The sequence below is a fragment of the Acomys russatus genome, chromosome 5 (assembly GCF_903995435.1).
Source record: "Acomys russatus chromosome 5, mAcoRus1.1, whole genome shotgun sequence".
Lineage (NCBI taxonomy): Eukaryota > Metazoa > Chordata > Mammalia > Rodentia > Muridae > Acomys > Acomys russatus.
The window spans coordinates 65,006,334-65,025,009 of NC_067141.1; the positions used below are offsets into that span (position 1 = coordinate 65,006,334).

Below are 18,676 nucleotides of genomic sequence, written 5' to 3' on the forward strand. Positions count from 1 at the left end.
GGGCGCACCACCACACCTGGTGGGAAAACATGCCTTGTTTGTTTATATTTCAGCAGTCTTATACCTAGATTGTCTCTAGCTCACTGTGTACCAGAAGGTGCTAGGATTGCAGGCTACATCTGCTTTCTATGGTGCTGGGAATTGAACCAAGAGCTTTGTGTGTGTCAGGCAAGCAAGCACTCTACCAACTGCACTTTATCCTCAGGCCTATTGTATGTGTGTGTGGAGGGCATGTGTGTATACAGAGGCAATAGGACTACTTTGGGTTTCTTTTTTTTTTTTTTTTTTTTTTTTTTTGAGATGGTTTCTCTGTGTGTAGCCCTGGCTCTCCTGGACTTGGTTTGTAGACCAGGCTGGCCTTGAACTCCTCCCAAGTGCTGGAATTACAGATGTGTACCACTTCTTAGTGCTACCCTCAGGAAGGCTGACCACTTGATTGTTCTGAAGCTTGCTCACTAGTTAGGCTAGCCTGGCTTGGCCAGTGAGCTCAGAGGCATCTTCCTTTCTCCACCTGCCCACAGGAGGATTGCATTTTCATGTGCTGTCTGGACAGTCATACTCCGGTCCTTAATGTTGTTAGACAAATTCTTTTTTATTTTTGCAGTACTAGGGTTTGAATCCAGGGTCTCAGGCATGAGGAGCGAAAGCTGTATTACTGAACTAACATAGCCACCTTTTTGTTTTGTTTTGTTTTTTGTTTGTTTTTATGCAGTTCCAGGACAGCTAGATTGCAAGAACCTGTCTCAGGGTGGTGGTAGCATAACCTTTAATCCTCAGCACACACCTTTATTTCTTCTTTTGTTTTGTTTTTTTAAGACAGGGTTTCTCTGTGTAGCCTTGGCTGTCCTGGAACTTGCTCTGTATTTCAGGCTGGCCTTTAACTCACAGAGATCCACCTGCCTCTGCCTCCGAAGTGCTGGGATTAAAGACATGTGATACCACTGCCTGGCCCTTTTTTCTTTTTCCGAGTTGTGTGTGGAGGTGTGAACCAGAGATTCCTGTCAATTGTCCTGTTTTTGCTTTGTTTTGTTTTTGTTTGCTTGAGGCAGGGTTTCTCTGTGTAACCTTGGCTGTCCTAAAGTGACTCTAGCCCAGACTGGCCTTGAGCTCAAGAGATCCTCTGCCTCTCTAGTGCTGGGATTAAAGGTGTGTGCTGGGGCTGGGTGTGGTGGCACTCGCCTTTAATCCCAGCATTTCGGAGGCAGAGGCAAGCAGATCGCTCTGAGTTTGAGGCCAGCCTGGTCTACAAAGTGTCTAGGACAGCCAAGGCTACACAGAGAAACCCTGTCTCAAAAACCCAATAAATAAATGTGTGTGCTGGGGATTAAAGTTTATGCTACCACCACCCTGCGACTGGTTCTTGCACTCTAGCTGTGCTGGGACTTGGTATGTAGGCCCTGCTGGCCTTGAGCTCATTACACTAAGCGGCTTCTAAGATTGAAGATGAGTGAGGCAGGCATGGTGTCACCAATCCCATCACCCCCCCCCCCACCCCCAGGGTTTCTCTGTTTAACCCTGGCTGTCCTGGAAATCTGAGATCCTCCTGCCTCTGCCTCCAGAGTGCTGGAATTAAAGGTGTGTGCCACCAAACCCATTTCAAGATTTTTGTTTTGAGACTATCTCAAAAAAAATTTATTTTTAATTATATGAATGTGTCTCTGTGTTTTGAGATTTATATGTGCCTGTGGGTGCTCCAGAGGCCAGAAGAGTCTTGGATCCCTTGGAGCCTTTGGAAGAATAGTACATGTCTCTAATTCACTTTATTTTTGAGACAAAAGTCTCACTGAATCTGGAGTCTAGCCAGGGAGCCCCAGTGTCATCTCTACCGCACCAGCCTTGGGGCTACCATGCAAGCAGTGTTGAGGATCTGGTTGGTTGGTTTGTTTTTTGAGACAGGGTTTTTCTCTGTGCAGCCTTGGCTGTCCTGCGCTTTGTAGACCAGGCTGGCCCCGAACTCACAGCGATCCGCCTGCCTCTGCCTCCTGAGTGCTGGGATTAAAGGCATGCACCACCGTGCCTGGCTTGTCTCTTAAATTTTGTAGAGTTGGGGCTGACCTGAAACCCAAGTTCTGCCTCCTCTACAGGTGAGGTGCCTGGCCTGTAACGTGGCTGGAGATACTTTTCATAGACTTGTGGGATGGAGGTAAAAGTTTTTTGTTGTTTTTCTTTTTTCTTTCTTTCCTTCTTTTTTTTTTTTTTTTTGGTTGTTGTTTTGTTTTGTTTTTTTGGTTTTTCGAGACAGGGTTTCTCTGTGTAGCCTTGGCCGTCCTGGACTCACTCTGTAGACCAGGCTGGCCTCGAACTCACAACGATCCGCCTGCCTCTGCCTGGCACTCAGGTCTCGAAAATCCAAAACAGAAACAAACCAAAAAGGTCACTTTTTTTTTTTTTTTATTGTGAACCTAGCCTTTAATTTGATTTCTTTTTAAAATTTTTTTCTTTTTCTTTTGGTTGTTCGAGTCAGAAACTGGAGGCCTCCATCCCATTCGTTATTGTAGGGTCCGAGTAAGCAGCCAGGGCTCAAAAACTACTGTAGAAAAAAGTCCATTCGGCAAAGATAATGCGCGGGAAGTTACAAGTTTTCCCGCCACGGACCGGAGCGTAACCTCTGACGTAGAAGCTCCGCCCTCGCAATGAGCCGTTTTCGGTTTCCGCCCTTAGCAGGAGAGTGACCCAGTGAGACCGGAAGGAGCTTACAGATTTCGCCTAGATTCCGCCTCGGAGGCGGAGGGAGAGCTGCCTCGTGGAGTCCACGCTTCCGCTGCACACGGCGCGACGTGATGGCGACATTGGACCCGCCCTCTGCCCTTGTCGTGCTCCGCAGTTCCTAGGTCGTGCGGCGTGCGCGGCGGTAGTGACGCGTTTTCCCCGGAGTATGGCGGATACCGGCTTGCGCCGCGTGGTTCCCAGCGACCTTTATCCTCTCGTGCTCGGCTTTCTGCGTGATAACCAACTCTCGGAGGTGGCCAACAAATTTGCAAAAGCGACCGGCGCTGTGAGTCCTTGGTTTGGTCCGCGGACCGGGGTGGGACAGATAATCTAGGCCATGGAATGCTTAGGAGTCAAGGAGGATAGGTCCGGGGTCTGTGAGCCCAGTGTCAGCACAGCCTTTCTGCCGAGTTTCCTAAAGCGCGAGGTCTCGGCATCTCCTCCCACCAGGTCTGATTAGGGAGCTCGGAGTCATAACCGCTTATACTTGGTGAGTTTCGCGGTAGCTGCAGCCGTGGGTCCCGCGTGGCCCAGGTCATGTGGCTGACAACGGAAGATGAGCAAGCGCCAGATCCCTTCCGGAGGCTTTGGATTGGCGGTGCCTCGTTCTTCTGGTGTGCTTTTGTCGGACTTTCGCTCGGTCCCAATTTTACCCGAGTCTCGAAGATAAAATGAATGAGTTCGGGAATCGCTTGCTTTCAGTATACTGTGAACATCCTGCCCTGCCAAGTTGCCTGCCTGGAGCTTGGCGCTCCAGGTAGTGAAATAAAACAAACGTAGGCCCTGCGGCTTTGTACACGTATGATCCCGGCAGCCTGCCTTTTGTTTGAGACAGCGTCTATGTAGCCCTTGTGTAGTGGAGAATGGTTTTGAATTTCTGATCCTCTTGCCTCAGCCTCCTAGTGCAGAAATGCTATTCTAATGCATGCCTGAACATACCAGGATGCCATCTAATTCACTGAATTTAGTTTTGTTTGTTTGTTTTTTGGTTGCCCCCCAGCCCCATGGACCAGGCTGGCCTGGAGGTCAGAGTTCCCTCCACCTCTCTCTCCCTAGTGCAGGAATTAAACGTATGTGCCACAATGCTGAGCCTAATTTATGGTGTTTGAGTTCATGAGATTCATCTAAAGAAAACACACAAAGCAGTAATCCCATTGTAGATAGCAGGAAGCATGGGATGAGTGACAGCTGCTAGATCAGTTCGAACAGAGTCTGCTTTTTTTTTTTTTTTTTTTTTGGCCTTTTCGAGACAGGATCTCTCTGTGTTAGCCTTGGCTGTACTGGACTAGCTTTGTAGACCAGGCTGGCCTCGAATTCATGGCAATCCGCCTGCCTCTGCCTCCTGAGTTCTGGGATTAAAGGCGCCACGCCCTGCCAGAATCTGCACTTTAAAGCTGTCATCATGGAAACACCTTGAAAAACTGTAGCCTGTGGTCCTTTTTCAAGGATGATGCAGTGACTAAAAAGTTAGGTGACTGCTGTTTTGTTTTGGTTTTGGGTTTTTGTTTTGTTTCTCCAGACAGGGTCTCTCTGTGTAGCCTTGACTGTCCTGGACTTGCTTTGTAGACCAGGCTGGCCTCGAACTCACAGCGATCCACCTGCCTCTGCCTCCTGAGTGCTGGGATTAAAGGCGTCCACCACCATCGCCTGACTCTGTTTTGTTTTATTATTATTTTATTTATTTGTTTGTTTGTTTTTTGGAGATAGAGTTTCTCTGTTTTTGTTTTTGAGATAAAAGGCATGCACCACCATGCCCAGCCTTGAGACAGGGTTTCTCTGTGTAGCCTTGGCTGCCCTGGAACTGGCTCTATAGACCAGGATCTCTGTGAGTTTGAGGACAGCCAGGGTACACAGAGAAACTCTGTCTCAAAAAACAAGAACAAAATAAATAAAATAAAAGACAATTAACTAGAAAAGAAAGTCTGTAGTTAGATTATTTAGATTATGTATACAGTGTTCTGCAAGTAGAGCAGCAGGCCAGAAGAGGGCCATCATTATAGATGGTTGTGAGCCACCATGTGGGTGCTGGGAATTTAACTCAGGAACTTTGGAAGAACAGGCGGTGCTCTTAACTGCTGAGCCACCTCTCCAGCCTTAGAAAATAGCTTAAATTATTCATATGTGTTTTGGGGGCGTAGTGCGCATCATTGTGGGCACCTGCAGAGGCCAGAGGTGTCAGAGCCCCTGGATGCTGAGTTTACAGGTAGTTGTGAGCCTCCTGCTGTGGGTGCTGGGCAATGAGCTCAGGGCCTCAGAAGCATGTTCTCTTAACCACACAGCCATGTCTCCAGGCCTTGGGTAACACTATCTGTATTATTAATTGCAAAACCTATCTAAGAGTTTGAAAAGTATGAGTGGAAATGTATAGGGATAGAGATACAATAAAATGCGGGGGTGGTCCTTTTGTGTGTGTGTGCTTGAAGTTAGGTGATATGTAAGTCAAATATTTTTCTTCTAATTTATGCAAGTAGGAAAAGTCTTATGAAGATGTAATGTATAGTCCAGGCTAACCTTGAACTCGCAGATCCACCTGCCTCTGAAGTGTTGGGACCATGCCTGGCTGGCAGAGTACAGTTGATGAAAGAGTAACATAGATCTGTCCCAGAGAGGCACACCAGCCCCTTAACCTCACCTCTTTTCTTACAGACACAGCAGGATGCCAATGCCTCGTCCCTCTTGGACATCTATAGCTTCTGGCTCAAGTAAGCGTCCCTTGTTACACTTGGGCTGTTTTCTCCCCCCAGGTGGGCTGGGCTGTGTTCCTTGCTTTGAGAAGGTCCTGATCCCCAAGAAGTCAGCCTAATCTACATCAGCAGGTCTGCCAAAGCCCCTAAGAGGAAATTACAGTCAAACGGACCAGTGAGCACGAAGGCCAAGAAGGAGACTTCGTCCAGTGACAGCAGTGAGGACAGCAGTGAGGAAGAGGAAGAAGCCCAGGGGCTTCCAGCAAAGAAGGCTGGTAAGGCCGTGCAAGGCATTGGGTGTGGTGCTCCAGAGAGACCATCTGACACCTGCCTGGACAGCATGCAGTAATCACGGGTACCCATATTTCCATCTCAGCCGTGCCTGCCAAGCGGACCAGTTTGCCCCAGCCTGCTGGGAAGGCAGTAGCCAAAGCGCCAGCGAGCAGCAGTAGTGAAGAATCCAGCGAGGAGGAGGAGGAGGAGGAGGAGGAGAAGAAGAAGCCTGTTCAGGTCTGTGCTTCAGGGGAGTTTGGAAATGAAGAAACGCAAGCTGGGTGCTGGGCTTACGGTCGGGGTGCGGGGTGGTGGCAGCTGTTCAACACGGGGCAAATTCTGGGGACTTTGGAAGGAGATGATAAAGTTGAGGTTTAGAATGATGGGATCTAAATGCAGACAGAATTCACCTCCTCCACTCTGGACTTTGTTCTTTGGGGACACTGTGTAAGGCCCTGAGAGTACAAGTGTTTTTGTTGGGAGCTGTTGGCAAGGTCATATGAGGATCAGGTCCACTTTATGGCATGCTTGACCTTTCGTTTTAGTGTTTGTGTATCGTGTCCTCTTTGAGTTGTTCTTTTCCCTTTCAATGGGGCTCCTAAAACACCTAAAGGGTCCAGGCCAACTGAGCAACAGAGCAAGTTCCAGGTCAGCCAAGGCTACACAGAAAAACCCTTTCTCAAAAAAATGCCGTGTCATCTCGGGTGCCGTGTGCGCATCCAGAGGCTCTTGTCGATCGCACTTTTGTGTATTTTGCTTTATGGTTTTTGTTTGTTTGTTTGAGACAGGGTCTCTGTATAGTTCTGTCTGTCCTGGAATGTTCTCTGTTGACCAGGCTGGCCTTGAACTCATACAGATCCACCTGTCTTTTCCTCCCACATGCTGAGATTAAAGATATTTGCTGCCATCTTTGTTTTCATTGTTTTGTTTTAGCAGAAAGCAGTCAAGCCCCAAGCCAAGGCAGTCAGAGCTCCTCCTAAGAAGGCCGAGAGCTCTGACTCTGACTCTGAGTCTGACTCGAGCTCAGAGGATGAAGCGTCACAGACACAGAAGCCAAAGACAGCTGTGGTGGCTAAAGCTCAGACTACAGCCCCAGCCAAACCAGGTATTTCTGTCCTCAGGTGGGGAGGCTGGGACCAGGGTTGAGCTATAAAGACAAGCCTGGAAAACTTACTGAGACCCTGGTAGAGTACTTGGCTAGCATGTGTGAGGCTTTGGGGTCGGTTCTCTGAACTACACACGTGTAGAAAAGCTAGCCATGGCGAGTGAATACCTGTAACCCCCGCACTTTCTGTGTGATTGTGTTGTGCATTCAAGGCAGCTTAGTCAGCTTAGCAAGTTCCAGGCCACCCAAGAGAGAAAGCGGTCAGAAACATAACTCACAAAACAGGGTTTCTCTGTGTAGCCTAGGCTGGCCTTGAACTCACAGATAGCCGCCTGCCTCTGCTTCCCTGAGTGCTGGCGGTAGAGGTGTGGGCCACCACCGCCTGGCTGATTATCTTTTATGGCTGGTGCCAGTATAAGGGCTGAGAAGCAGTTAACATCAAGCTCTTACTGTCTCAGACTGATGCAGTCATCATGCCCAGGAGAAAATGGATTACTTTAAAAAGAACGTTGTTTTTTTTTTTTTTTTTTTTTTAAATATTTATTTATTTGTTATATATACAGTACATATTAATTAGATCATGTTATAGATGGTTGGTGGGAATTGAAAATTGAACTCAGGACCTCTGGAAAAGCACTCAGTGCTCTTAACCGCTGAGCCATTTCTCCAGCCCCTTAAAAAGAACTTTTGTAACGAGACCCCATTTCTAAAACAAACAAGCCGGGTGATGGTGGTGCATACCTTTAATCTCAGCATTCAAGAGGCAGAGGTGGGCAGATCTCTGTGAGCTTGAGGTCAGCTTGATCTACAAAGAGTCCAGGAAAGCCAAGGCAATTACAGAGCAACCATGCCTTAAAAACAAACAAACAAACAAAAAAATGCAGGGTGTAGTAGTACACTCCTGTAATCACAGCAGTGTAGACCAGTAGACTCAAGTGTATAGACCAGGCTGGCCTCAAACTCAAAAAGACCCACCTGCTTCTGCTTCCCAAGTGCTGGGGCTAAACTGTACACCACCACCACAAGCCTAATTTTAATTTTTGATTGAGGATCTAAAAACCTATGTGGACCTTGAAGTCCAGCCTCTGCCAAGTGCTAAGTATGTAGGTGTGTGTGCCATGCATGCTGATCTGCTTGTTTGATAAGGTCAGGTCTCACTAGTCCAGTGGCCTAGACATTGTGATCCTCCTGCCTCAGGCTTTGGAGTGCTGTGGTTAATAGGTGTTCCTTAGCTTAGCATAGTTGTATACATCAAGTAGCCGAACCCCAGGGCTTTGTGTGTGCCGAGGACTACCTTACTTCTGAGCAACACTTACAACCTACATGCATATCTTGTGCTGTTACCCCTTCCTTCTGATGAGTAGACTGAGGAGAAAGACTTGAGAAACTGACATTTTGAAATTCACAGTTTGTCTTCCTGTTTCTTCCGCTTCTCAGGTACATCACCTAAAGCACAGCCTAAAGTAGCCAATGGCAAAGCAGCCAGCAGCAGCAGCAGCAGCAGCAGCAGCAGCAGCAGCAATAGCGATGACTCTGAGGAGGAGGAAAAGGCGGCAGCACCCCCCAAGAAGGTTCGGGCTGTAGATGTGTCAGGGATGAAGTTAGGCTGTAAGGGAGAGGGTCTTTCCTGACTGGAGTCTTTGTGAAGGTGTTTTCCTTTAGTGTTAACTTTTCTCTCTGATGCAGACCGTACCTAAGAAGCAAGTTGTGGCCAAAGCACCAGTGAAAGTAGCTGCCACCTCAACCCAGAAGAATTCTAGCAGCGATGACTCTTCCAGTGAAGAGGAAGAAGAACAGAAAAAGCCCATAAAGAAAAAACCAGGTGATTTGAGCTGGGTGTAGTGGCGCATGCCAGCACTTGGGAGGCAGAGGCAGGCGCAGATCTTTGTGAGTTCAAGGCCAGCCTGGTCTACAAAGCAAGTCCAGAAGAGCCAGGACAGAAACCCTCTCTCGAAAAACAAAAAAACCAGGTGACTGGAATGGGGGCATCAGTGTCCATAAAACCAAGTCCTCGTGGCACAGCAACTATCTTCCAGAAAGGGATCCAAAAAGCCCAATAGAGAAGCCACAATGCCCCATGTAACGGAGACAGAATGACACACTGTTAGAGATGACCTGTGAACCCCAGCCACGGTCTTCAGGAAAGGGAAAGCCTGACCTCCATGCCTGGCGAATGTGTTTCAAAAGCTGTTCTGCCTTTTAAACAGGTCCCTACAGCTCAGTCCCGCCGCCTTCTGTTCCTTTACCAAAGAAGTCATTGGGAGCCCAGTTTCCAAAGAAAGCTGCTGCACAGAAGCCGCCTGCGGAGAGCAGTGAAGAGAGCAGCGACGAGTCTGGTGAGTCACAGGAGGTGATGACGCTTTAGTAAGAGCAGGTGAGGGACAAGAACAGGAAAAAGTAGCCCGTAGCTATGTTGTTCTGACTGACGGCAGAGAAGGCTAAGATCCTGTGAGTTGTTCTGTTCCTTATGTTGCTCTCCTGATTGATTGGCTTGTAATTCTGGACCGATCCTAATGTCCCAAGTTTCCCCCAGATTCAAGTTCTGAGGAAGAGAAAAAAACCCCAGCCAAGGCTGTTGTCTCCAAGGCACGTGCCAAAGCAGTGCCGGTGAAGATAGAAGCAGAGAGCTCTTCAGACAGCTCAGGTAATGCTGCCCAGGCCATGGGCCAATGTGGTACTTACTGCCCTGGGCTGCTGTTAGAGGCTCCCCTGAATTTGACTGGGAGCTGTTCACTCTGTCCCTTCTTCTCCAGACTCTGACAGTTCTGAGGATGAAGCTGCTGCCAAGCCTGTCAGTACCACCAAGAGTCCCTTAAGCAAGCCAGCTGTCACTCCCAAGCCATGTGCAGCAAAGGCCGCGGCAGCTCCTAAGCAGCCTCTAGGCAGTGGCCAGAAGCCTCAGAGCAGAAAGGCTGACAGTAGCTCCAGCTCGGAAGAGAGCAGCTCCAGTGAGGAGGAGACAGCAGAAAAGGCTGTGACAACCACCAAGCCCAAGGTGACAGCGAAAGCAGCCCCATCTCTGCCCGCAAAACAGGCTCCTCAGGCTGGTGGGGACAGCAGCTCTGACTCAGACAGTTCTAGCAGTGAGGAGGAGGAGACACCTAAGCCCCCAGCGAAGAAGGTGGCAGGTGCACCCACTTCCAAGCCAGCCCCTGTGAAGAAAGAAGCCGAGAGCAGCTCCTCTGAAGATTCCAGCGAAGAGGAGAAAAAGAAGCCCAAGGGCAAGGCCACTCCTAAAACACAGGCCAGCAAGGCCAATGGCACCCCAGCTTCTCAGAACGGAAAGTCGGGTAGGGAAAACAAAGAGGAGAAGGTAGTCATCCCTCGGTTTTGTCCTCCGGTCCTGGGATGTCCTCAGGGAGGGAGGTGAACAGGGGACATGGTTTTTGCCTCCTGGCTGCTGGTTTCGGATTTCCAACAGAGATTCTGGCTTTTTGTTTTGTAGGTTCAGGCAAGAAGCGGAAGCAGAGTGAGACAGCAGAGGAAGCAGAAACACCTCAAGCCAAGAAAGTTAAGCTCCAGACTCCCAACACGTTCCCCAAAAGGAAGAAAGTAAGGTGTTCCACGTTGTTCTTAGAAAACAGGCCTTTAAGCCATTGATAACCGGCCCTCACAGAGAGCTGTTACCCACCAGGTTACCTTTCACTCTACCTCATCCTCTCCTAGGCAGAAAGAAGGGCATCCTCCCCATTCCGAAGGGTCAGGGAAGAGGAGATCGAGGTGGACTCACGAGTAGCTGACAATTCCTTTGATGCCAAGGTGAGGGTGTCTGCCGCTCTGGGGACTGGGGAGGGGGTGGGGGGGCGGAGTGCTCGGGCTGGGCTGCTGGGACGGCTGTGCACTAACCTTGTTGTTCACCAGCGAGGTGCAGCTGGAGACTGGGGTGAGCGAGCCAATCAGGTTCTGAAGTTCACCAAAGGCAAGTCCTTCCGGCATGAAAAGACGAAGAAGAAGCGAGGCAGCTACCGGGGAGGCTCCATCTCTGTCCAGGTCAACTCTGTCAAGTTTGACAGTGAGTGACCTGTGGTCATCCCAGGCAAAAGAAGGTGGCCACTCACCTCCAGCGGACCCAGAAACTCAGTGCTGTTAGGAGAGTGTCTTGGCAAGGACAGTTTCAGCAGGTCCTGAGACTGTCACATTGCAGTCTCCAGTCCTTTCCTGTCCCTGCTTCTGCACACGTTTGTTTTTCAGCATTGATTGTCAGGGACAAAGTAGAGGATGGTTTGGTTTTTTTTTTTTTTAACAAAATCTATTTTAGTTGTCATTGCCTTCTGTGGGTCTTCATACTGAGAAATTTGTATATTTTATTATATTAAATAATTTCGTACAGATTTTTGTTGTGATTATCAGAGATGAGTTCCACAGATTAAAGTCTTAGCTGTTGCCTAAGATGGAGCAGAAGGTCATGTTAAGACTTCTTACTGGAGGATTCTATTCATGTGAGTGCACACATCCACATTCGGTCCTTCCTCCCAGAGCCCTGCTGGGGCAGTGACTGTTAACAGTTGCAGTGTTTGTCTGCTAAGCATGCTGATCTTCTTTCATTGGGTCTGAGACGGAAGCATGGATCCACCAGTTTTTGGGGATAAAATTGCTGTTCTTGGAAATAACAGACAGGCAGAATTCTCATGTGGTGTGAATGCCGTGCAACTGTCTTGAGTATTTTGTCTTCAATGACTATTACTGCTACATGTTTATAGTACATTTTAGTTTTGATTTCAAAGCTGGGTGTGGTGGTGAATCTCTGAGTTGGGGGCCAGCCTGGTCTACAAATTGAGTCCATGACAGCCAAGGCTACACAAGAGAAACCCTGTCTCAAAAAACAAACAAAAGGCTTTTCTGACATTGAAAGGTGTCTTCAACAACCTGACTGTTACTGGTGTTGTATACTAAATTCTGCCTCTATTAGATTCTTTTTAACATAATTAATCAGGAACAGAATGTAACCTTCACAGTAGAATCACTTGTCAGGGAAGTGGAAATGACTAGTTAAAGCCTGAGTCCTCTGTGTGAAGTAGGTTTACAGTGGGCACATCACAGGGCATCTGTGTGAGGAGGCAGGGAGAACTGCTGAGACACTACAGTGAGGTTGGGAGGCACGTGAACAGGACCATTTTGTCTTGAAGTTGGTACATGGGAGTGGTGATGTCTTGTTTAGGTTGCTCCTGTGACCCAGTTGTTAGTACCTTACTTATGATGTTACTGATACAGTGTAGTCAGCTGGTGACAGGGTGCTGGCCTAGCAGGCCTGCCTCCCTGAGTAAGCTCCAGTACTGCAGGAAGTGAGTGAGCAGAGTCCTGGGCTAAGGGAAGAGATTATGAAGATAACCAGAGTGAGTGAGGGAGAGGGAGGCGACCCTGGCTGACCTAGTAGGAATAGGCACACCAGGTTTCATGTCTGAAAAATGAAGAGGCCAAGAGTAGCCTCACCTTGCTTGATTTCCACAGTCACCTGATAATCTATTAAAATCTGGCTTAGAAAAAGAAAAGGAATCCCAGCACTCGAGAGGCAGAGGCAGGTGAAACGCTCGCTGTGAGTTCAAGGCCAGCCTGGTCTACAAAGTGAGTCCAGGACAGCCAAGGCTACACAGGGAAACCGTGTCTCGAAAAACTGAAAAAAAGGAAAGCTGTCTTCCTGTGGCAGCTCCTTAAGGAAGAAAATGTGCTGCTGTCTGCATGGTCAAAGCTCTACGTCTTACTACAAAACAATAAAATGGATGGTTTGTGATGTGCTCAGAGTTGTGTTTTTGTGTGGATAAGTCCTTAAAGCACATTTACATGGCAGAACGAGTAGGGAACAAGGCTGCGACCTATTTGAGTTCATTATAGAAAGTTCTTGGGGGTCTGGAGAGGTGGCTCAGCAGTTAAAGGCACAGATTACTCTCCCAGAGGACCCAGGTTCAAATCCCAGCACCCACATGACAGCTCACAACTATAACTTCAAGATATGATGGTCTTATATAGTCATATGTGGAGGCAAAACACCAGTGCACCAAAATAAAAGTAAGTGGAAAGGTTATTTTTTAAAAATTGTTAGGACTGGAGAGCTGGCACTGGCTGTTCTTCCAAAGGTCCTGAGTTCAGTTCCCAGTAACCACATGGTGGCTTATAACCATCTATAATGAGATCTGGCGCCCTCTTCTGGCTTGCAGGTGTTACATATAAGCAGAACACTACACAATAAGCTTTATTTTTTTAAAAAAGACTTATTTATTATTATGTATACAGTGCTCTGCCTGCATGTACACCTGCAGGCCAGATCACATTATAGATGGTTGTGAGCCACCATGTGGTTGCTGGGAATTGAACTCAGGACCTCTGGAAGAGCAGTCAGTGCTCTTAACCTCTGAGCTATCTCTCTAGCCCCCAAACTACATAATAAACTTTAAGACACTTCTTGGAGCAGTAGTTTGCTGCCCTTGCCCCTCCCCTAGGGTTTCTCTGTAGCCTTGGCTATCCTGGACTCTTGTAGACCAGGCTAGCCTCCTGGAGTGCTGGGATTATAGGCGTTGGCCATCATGCCCTGTAGGTTTGGCAGTTCTTAGCCATACTTCTCAGTACCTTTTCTGCCCTCAAACCCCCCTCCATTTAAAAATTTTTTCTTTTTTAGTATTTAGTTCAGCTAATAATGACCTGTAAACCAAATCTAGCCCTTGTTAATTCATTTGTATCATCTAGGGGCTAAAAATGAGCTTTACAGTAAAATGCCTTATTTTAGCCATGTGGTGACAAGTGCCTACCCAGCACTTGGGAGACAGGCACAGGTGCATCTCTGAGTTCGGATGCCAATCTGGTCTACACAGCAAGTTCCAGGACAGCCAGGGCTAGGTAGAAACCCTGTCTCAAGCAAACAAACAAGCCTACTTAGGTCTAAGTGTGGCAGTAAAGACCTTTAATCCCAGCAGAGACAGACAGATCTCAGATCAAAGCTAGCCTGGTCTACATAGTAAGTTCCAGGCCAGATAATGCTACATAAGATCCTGTTTCAAGAAAACTACAATTTTCCCCCTGAGGTAGGATTTCTTTGTCTATCTAGCTGTCCTGGGACTCTAGACCAGGCTGGCCTTGAAATCAGAGATCTGCCTGCCTCTGCCTCCCAAGTGCTAGGATTAAAAGCAATCGTCGCCACCATCCAGCCAGAAAAAAACCCTGAATTTTATTTTCCTGCCCATTTTCTTTTTTCCTCCCCTCTTTTCAAGACAGGGTCTCTCAAGCCCAGGCCAGTCTCAGACTCAAGGTCTGCCCTAGCCTCATGACCCTTTTGTTCTTAATTTTGTCTGACATTTTTATTTGTTTTGTGTGGGATTTTTCGTTTGTTTTTGGTTTTTTGGATAGGGTTTCTCTGTGTAGCCTTGGCTGTCCTTGAACTTACCCTGTAGACTAGGCTGGCCTCTGCCTCCCAACTTCTGGGATAAAGGTATGTACAACCACTCTGTAGCACATTTTTTACTTTATAAAACCTTTTGAAAAATTATACTTACTGGGCCTGGATACGTGGCCCAGCAGTTAAAAGCACTTGTTGCTTTTGCAGAGGATCCAAGTTCAATTCCCAGCAGCAACATGGTGGTTCATAACCATCTATAATTACACTTCCAGAGGATCCAATGTCCCCTTCTGACATAGGGCACCAAGCACATGTGGTGTACATACATACATGCAGGCCAACACTCAAAGTGAATAAGCCTAATTTAAAAATTTGTGTCGTGGGGGCACCACCTTAGTGTGCATGTGGTCATAGGACAATTATAAGACTCAGGTTTCTCCACCACGTGGGTCCTTGGGAAAGTATCTTTAGCCATGCTTTTTTTCTTCAAGACAGTTTCTCCTCTGTGTTATCCTTGGCTGTCCTGGCGTTGCTTTGTAGACCAGGCTGGCCTCGAACTCACAGCGATCCACTTGCCTCTGCGTCCCGAGTGCTGGGATCAAAGGCATGCGCCACCACACCTGGCTCACACTGTTTTTTTAAGACATGTAACCCAGGCTTCAAACTCACTGCGTAGCTGACTATGAGCTGATTTTCTTGAGTATGGGATTGTAGTGTCCATCCTACCAGGTTTTATGTGGTGTTGGAGATCAAAGCCTCATGAATGGTGGGGTAACACCCCACCAACGAGGTCACATTCTCAGCCCCAATAATTCTTGACTCGCATAGCTGCCACGAAACTAAATTATTCTGAAGGTAAGTTTTCATAATTCCAGGCTGCTTCAACTTGTGCAGTTACTAAAGAGGCCAGGAGGTGGGGCTCTTGCCCACTGCATAGGAAGCCTTGTAAGACAGGTCCTCCATTGACCCCCCACTGGCTCTGGAGGTAGCAAAAGGTCTCCTTTTGGCCTACGTGCTTGCCTGTTACCTGAAAGTCAACTGCAGGCAACATGGCTTGGAGAAGCCAGGGCTCTCATGGAACACTGCAACCCACCCAAGTGAAAGTACAAAGAGGGAAAGAGGTCAGAAGTGTATGAAGGTAGGCATAAAGTAGTCTGGTTGACCTGAAGCTACTGTGTTATTTGCTTGCTCCCCAAGATCCTTAATGTCCAATCAAATCTCACATATCCAAAATGAGGTTGTATAAACTTTGCCTCCCAAATTATCCCTGATTGGTAAATAAAGTCACCTACAGCCTGGACTGGGCAGAAGAGAGGCAGAGCCAAGGTTTCCAGGCTTGGGGGTGACAGAGATGAGAGAAAGGAGGAAGAAAGGACAGCAGGTCTTCGTGGGTTAGTGACTTAGAGCAAACTGCTGTCCACCATGTGCTTCTGAGGGCAGGCAGCCTAAATGAAACATGCAAGTGTTGGGGGTGGGGTTTAGCTGGGAAACAGCTTATTAAAAAAATATAACCGGTGGGGCTAGAGAGATGGCTCAGCTGTTAAGGGCACTGACTGCTTGTCCAGATGGACCTGTGTTCAAATCCCAGCACCCACATGGCAGCTCACAACTGTAACTCCAAGATCTGACACTCTCACATAGACATACATGCAGGTAAAACACCAATGCACATAAAATTAAGGTACATAAATTGTTTTTTTGGATTTTCAAGACAGGGTTTCTCTGTGTAGCCTTGGCTTTCCTGGACTCACATTTTAGACTGGACTGGCCTTGAACTCACAGCGATCCACCTGCCTCTGCCTCCCTGAGGGCTTGGTTTACAGTTGTGCCCCCACCCTCCATCTTGCCTTTTCTTGGTGTAGTCCTCTGTCAGGAAATGAAGATGGGTGCCAACTCAGGGGGTCCTGATGAATGGAATTAAGGATATCCTCCTTCATTTTCATTAAGGGCTGTCCACATTGTGAAAGTTTCTCTCTAAGAAACCAGAAAAGGCCGGGCATGGTGGCACACGTCTTTAATCCCAGTACTTGGGAGGCAGAGGAAGGTGGATCTCTGAGTTCGAGGCCAGCCTGGTCTACAAAGAAAGTCCAGACCAACCAAGGCTAAACAGAGAAACCCTGTCTCGAAAAACCAAAACCACACCAAACCAAAACAACAACAACAAAAAACAAAAAAACAAAAGCTGCACAGTGAGGGTACACACCTGTAATCCCAACACTTGGGAGGCAGAGGCAGCCAGTTCTGACTTTGAGGCCAGCCTGGTCTACAGAGTGTGTTCCAGGACAGCCAGGGCTACACAGAGAAACCATCTTGAGACAGCAACAACAAAAATAGCTGTACAAAGTACATATATCTGAGAATTAATAAAAGCCTAGCTGTAGCTAGTTGGAGAAGGGTGGCATTTGCCTTTTTTTCCCATTTTTTATTAATTTATTCATATTACATCTCAATTGTTAGCCCTTCCCTTGTATCCTCCTATTCCTCCCTCCCTCCCACTTCCCCCCTTCTCCCCTCCCCTATGTCTGTGATTGAGGGAGACCTCCTCCCCCTATATATGCTCTTAGAGTATCGAGTCTCTTCTTGGTAACTTGCTATCCTTCCTCTGAGTGCCGCCAGGCCTCCCCATCCAGGAGACGGGGTCAGAAAAGGGGCACCAGAGTTCGTGTGAGAGTCAGATCTCACTCTCCACTCGACGGTGGAGAATATCATGTTCATCAGCTAGGTCTGGGTAGGGGTTCGAAGTTTACTGCCTATATTCTCCTTGGCTTGTGCCTTAGTTTGAGGAGGACCCCAGGACCCGGCATTTGCCTTTTAATCCAGCATTCAGTTGGCAGAGGCAGGTGATCTCTGTGATTTGAGACCACCCTGGTCCACAGGTAAGCTTCAGCCCACTCAGGGTATATAATGAGGCCCTTTTTTTTTTTTTTTTAAATCTACCTTGTGCACATTGGACCTGCTGACAAGCCATGAGCAGTGGGAATCTGGAGAGGGATGTGTGGGACAGCTAACTTGTAGTGTGTACAGCTTTATTCTGCCCTTTGCTACAGCAGTAAGTAGAAGCTCCTAATGTTGGGATACCTACCTCTGATGCTGTCACAATAAGTACAGCGGGATCCCACTGAAGCCATGGGCTGAGCCAGTACCAGGCTGCACACAAGCATCCTTCCCTGGACATGAGCCATGCTTTGTCTTAGACACCCCTCGGACTCATGACCTAGCAGTCAGTACTTTCCTTGGGGCACAGAAATGCCACGGGCGCCTCAAGTATCTGCTGAAGCAGTGGGGAATGGTTAACTTGATTGTCAACTTGATGGGCTCTGAAACCAAAGAAGAGATTTCCCTCTGGGCCCGGCGTGGTGGCGCACGCCTTTAATCCCAGCACTTGGGAGGCAGAGGTAGTCGGATTACTGTGAGTTCGAGGCCAGCCTGGTCTACAAAGTGAGTCCAGGATAACCAAGGCTACACAGAGAACTCCCCCGCAAAAAAGAGAGAGATGTGCCTCTGGGCAGGAGGGCTTTTCTAGAAGGGATTAACTGAGGGAAATAGACCCTTCTGTAGGGCAGGCAGGGAAGCTGAGGGAGAAAGCCTCCTTCTGAGAAGAACATCTTATAAGCCCAGATGGAAAGCTCCCCAAGAAAAAGCAGAGCTGCCTGCCTGCCTTGTCTCCACTGGCCAGGGTGTCTCTGTTGTCGTCATCCTTTGTTGCCATGAGACTCCAGGTGTTTGGGCCTTCCAACGTGGACTGCAACACCAGACTGGGCCCTCTGAGTTATGTGTTGAGGAGTTATAGGGCTCTCAGCCTCCCTAGCATCATGCAGACAGCTTTATTGGACTACCCAGGCCCTGTCATGTATGCCAATCTAGATAATGCCCCTTTAGAGATTTGCTTTTATTTATATCTCTGTGTCTATGTCTACGTCATGTGTATACAGGTCTTTCTGGAGGACAAAACAGGTTGTCTTGTTCCAAAGAAAATATCACTCAAGCCGGGTGTGGTGGCGCACGCCTTTAATCCCAGCACTTGGGAGGCAGAGACAGGCGGATCGCTGTGAGTTTGAGGGCAGCCTGGTCTACAAAGTGAGTCCAGGATGGCCGAGGCTACACAGAGAAACCCTGTCTCAAAAAAACAGAAAAAAAAAAAGAAAAAAAAAGAAAATATCACTCTTCCTTAGCGTGTGGTGGCACACACCTTTAATCCCAGCAATCAGGAGGCAGAGGCAGGTGGATTGCTGTGAGTTCGAAACCAGCCTGGTCTACACAGGGAGTCCAGGACACCCAAGGCTATACAGAAAAACCCTGTCTTGAAAAAAAAAAAAAAAAAAAAAAAAAAAAAAAAAAAGAAAAAAAAATCACTTTTCTGTTAGAAGATTTGAGGAGAGGTTTAGAAAAGCCCTCTAAGAGAACAACTCTGGGCTGTGCTCCGTTGGGAGAGCTCTTGAGGCCCTGGATTGGCCCCCAGCCTCACATAAACTGGAACTTGGTGGCACGTGCAGTTATTACATTGTGAAACCAACACACAACTAATTACTGAGACAGGATGCAGGAAATTCCCAGCTATGAAGAAAATATCAATCCTGAATT

General features: G+C 47.9%; 1 protein-coding gene across 1 annotated transcript; it reads left to right on the forward strand.

Moving 5' to 3' along the window:
* The first annotated feature begins 2,717 nt into the window (after nucleotides 1-2,717).
* Nucleotides 2,718-11,005, forward strand: Nolc1 (nucleolar and coiled-body phosphoprotein 1). Its single transcript, XM_051146691.1, has 13 exons — nucleotides 2,718-2,995; nucleotides 5,356-5,411; nucleotides 5,526-5,668; nucleotides 5,770-5,903; nucleotides 6,600-6,771; nucleotides 8,209-8,342; nucleotides 8,458-8,593; nucleotides 8,979-9,107; nucleotides 9,305-9,415; nucleotides 9,525-10,061; nucleotides 10,217-10,323; nucleotides 10,438-10,530; nucleotides 10,633-11,005. Exons 1-13 carry the CDS (start codon nucleotides 2,876-2,878, stop codon nucleotides 10,789-10,791), a joined length of 2,031 nt encoding a protein of 676 aa, XP_051002648.1. The 5' UTR covers nucleotides 2,718-2,875; the 3' UTR covers nucleotides 10,792-11,005.
* The last annotated feature ends 7,671 nt before the right edge of the window (nucleotides 11,006-18,676 follow it).

Bases quoted from the DNA above. Each gene is read 5' to 3' on its own strand.
- Nolc1 (XM_051146691.1), top strand. From the start codon at position 2,876: ATGGCGGATACCGGCTTGCGCCGCGTGGTTCCCAGCGACCTTTATCCT. The intron at 2,996-5,355 runs GTGAGTCCTTGG...CTTTTCTTACAG, and splicing joins TTGCAAAAGCGACCGGCGCT to ACACAGCAGGATGCCAATGC. The intron at 5,412-5,525 runs GTAAGCGTCCCT...CTACATCAGCAG, and splicing joins ATCTATAGCTTCTGGCTCAA to GTCTGCCAAAGCCCCTAAGA.